Source organism: Neoarius graeffei, chromosome 4 (assembly GCF_027579695.1).
Source record: "Neoarius graeffei isolate fNeoGra1 chromosome 4, fNeoGra1.pri, whole genome shotgun sequence".
NCBI lineage: Eukaryota > Metazoa > Chordata > Actinopteri > Siluriformes > Ariidae > Neoarius > Neoarius graeffei.
The window spans coordinates 46355897-46358195 of record NC_083572.1 but is presented as its reverse complement, the minus strand read 5'-3'; the positions used below and the strand labels follow the sequence as shown (position 1 = coordinate 46358195).

The 2299-nt window shown below is 45.4% G+C and overlaps 1 protein-coding gene across 1 annotated transcript; it reads left to right on the top strand.

Annotated features, from left to right (window-relative positions):
- Positions 1-214: 214 nt before the first annotated feature.
- On the top strand, positions 215-1939 carry LOC132884578 (zinc finger BED domain-containing protein 5-like). The gene is made up of 2 exons (XM_060918431.1): positions 215-1612; positions 1901-1939. The coding sequence occupies exons 1-2, from the start codon at positions 215-217 to the stop codon at positions 1937-1939; spliced, it is 1437 nt and encodes a 478-aa protein (XP_060774414.1).
- The last annotated feature ends 360 nt before the right edge of the window (positions 1940-2299 follow it).

The following is a 2299-nucleotide window of genomic DNA, read 5'->3' as shown; positions in this document are numbered from 1 at the left end:
GTCACACACGCGCCCTCCGTGCGTTTCTTGCGTTTTTTGCACGTAGACCGGCCGTAGGAGCACGTACGGCTGGTTGTGACCGAGGCTTATGCGTTGCTATGCGACTAACCATTGTTTACGTACCTCAGAAAGATTCTAGGGCACTACGCACGCTAGAATCTTCAAACCTGCATTCATGCTAGCTGAGCCTGAGACATCAGGACTAGGCACGAAAATGGATAAGTTTGTTAAAAGGGCCGCTAAAGTCGGGGATTTTACGGCGCCAATAGTGAAGGGGAAGGCAAGTACCAAATGCCAACCTAAAAGAAAATATGTTGAGTCCTACCTTGGCTTAGGATTCACGGTAGCTGAGGTAGGTGATGAGGAGCGACCTTTATGTGTATTACGCCTGCGGCAACTGGCAGCCGACAGTATGCAGCCTAACAAATTGCGCAGACACTTGGAGACTGCACACCCCACTCACACTGATAAACCCATAGCTTTTTTCGAACGAAAACTTGCGGAATACCGACAGCAGGAAAAGGGAATGGTGAAAACTGCGTCAGTTAATAGCAGGGCACAGATGGCTTCATACAAAGTGGCATACCATATTGCCCAGTGCAAAAAGCCACATACAATAGCTGAGCAACTCATTCTCCCTGCTGCTATTGATATGGTATCAGTTATGATTGATGAGAAAAGCGCTTCCAAATTAAAATCAATCCCCCTGTCAAATGACACTGTTGCAAGACGAATTTCCGACATTTCTAATGACATCGAATCCCAACTCATTGAACAACTGCAAGAAAGTCGCTTTGCTTTACAAGTGGACGAAGCAACAGACAGCAGTAAAACGTGCATCTTCATTGCTTATGTCCGTTTCGTAAATGAGCTGTCACTAAATGAGGATTTGCTCTTTTGCAAACCTGTACCATCAAGAGCCACGGCAGAGGAGCTGTTCAAGATTATGGACAACTACTTCAAAGAACAAGGGCTGAGGTGTGAAAATTGCTTGGGGTTCTGTTCTGATGGAGTGCAGACAATGGCAGGAAAAAGGAAGGGACTCCAGGCATTGATCAAAAGGGCCGCGCCAGATGCACAGTGGACGCACTGCATTCTACACAGGGAAGCGCTGGCCTCCAGACACCTCAGCCCTGAATTAAACGAGGTGTTGACAGCAGTTGTGGATGTGGTCAATTTTATCAAAACAAGACCCCTGAAAGCGCAACTCTTCTCCGCTCTTTGTGAGGAGATGGGAGCAGACCATACCACTGTGCTGTTTCACAGCGAAGTGAGGTGGCTCTCCCGAGGCAAAGTCTTGTTGCATGTCTTTGAGCTTCGAACGGAGATCCGGGTGTTTATAGAAGAAGAGCGCATGTATGAGGCAGCGGCCAAATTTGGCGATGAACTGTTTCTGATGAAACTGGCTTACCTCAGCGATGTATTTGCAAAGCTGAATGAATTAAATTTTCAGCTTCAGGGAAAAGACAAGCACCTACCTCACCTGGCTGACAAGATCACTGCTTTCATCCGAAAGCTGGAGGTATGGGGGAAGCGAGTCGATCAAGGACATACCGAAGTCTTTGAAAATCTCACTGAAGTCGCAGAGCGCATCGATTCTGATGCTACTGCAGTGAGCCCGTGTATACAGCAGCACATCACGGCATTGGGAGGATTCTTTAAAAAATACTTTCCCAACAGTGCTACACAATATGACTGGATAGTGGACCCATTTCATGCTGCAGGTATCTATCTATCTATCTATCTATCTATCTATCTATCTATCTATCTATCTATCTATCTATCTATCTATCTATCTATCTATCTATCTATCTATCTATCTGTCTGTCTGTCTGTCTGTCTGTCTGTCTGTCTTGTTAATGTGCAATGGCAAATAAAGTTTTTCCATTTCTTTCTGCAGCACCAGCTGATTTTAGCTCTGCTGAAGAGGAACAACTGATTGAAATGACCTCTGACTCCACCCTGAGGTTAAAATTTACATCTCAGGCACTCAGTCAATTTTGGCTAGAAGTTGAAAGCCAGTACCCACTCATTGGGCAGAGAGCTGTGGGCATTCTTCTTCCCTTTGCCACATCTTATCTCTGTGAGATTGGTTTTTCAGCAGTTGCTTCACTAAAAACAAAGTACAGATCTCAGCTTGACATTGAGCATGACTTGAGAGTGGCAGTTTCAAGCATTCAACCCCATTTCGAAAAAATCTATAGCACAAAACAGGCCCATTGCAGTCACTAATTCTGTGAAGGCAGTCATTTGTTCACCTGCCTCTGCCCTGCCTCTTTGTAAAGTTTAAAAAGTGACA

Bases quoted from the DNA above. Each gene is read 5' to 3' on its own strand.
- LOC132884578 (XM_060918431.1), top strand. From the start codon at position 215: ATGGATAAGTTTGTTAAAAGGGCCGCTAAAGTCGGGGATTTTACGGCG. The intron at 1,613-1,900 runs GTGAGCCCGTGT...TTCTTTCTGCAG, and splicing joins TCGATTCTGATGCTACTGCA to CACCAGCTGATTTTAGCTCT.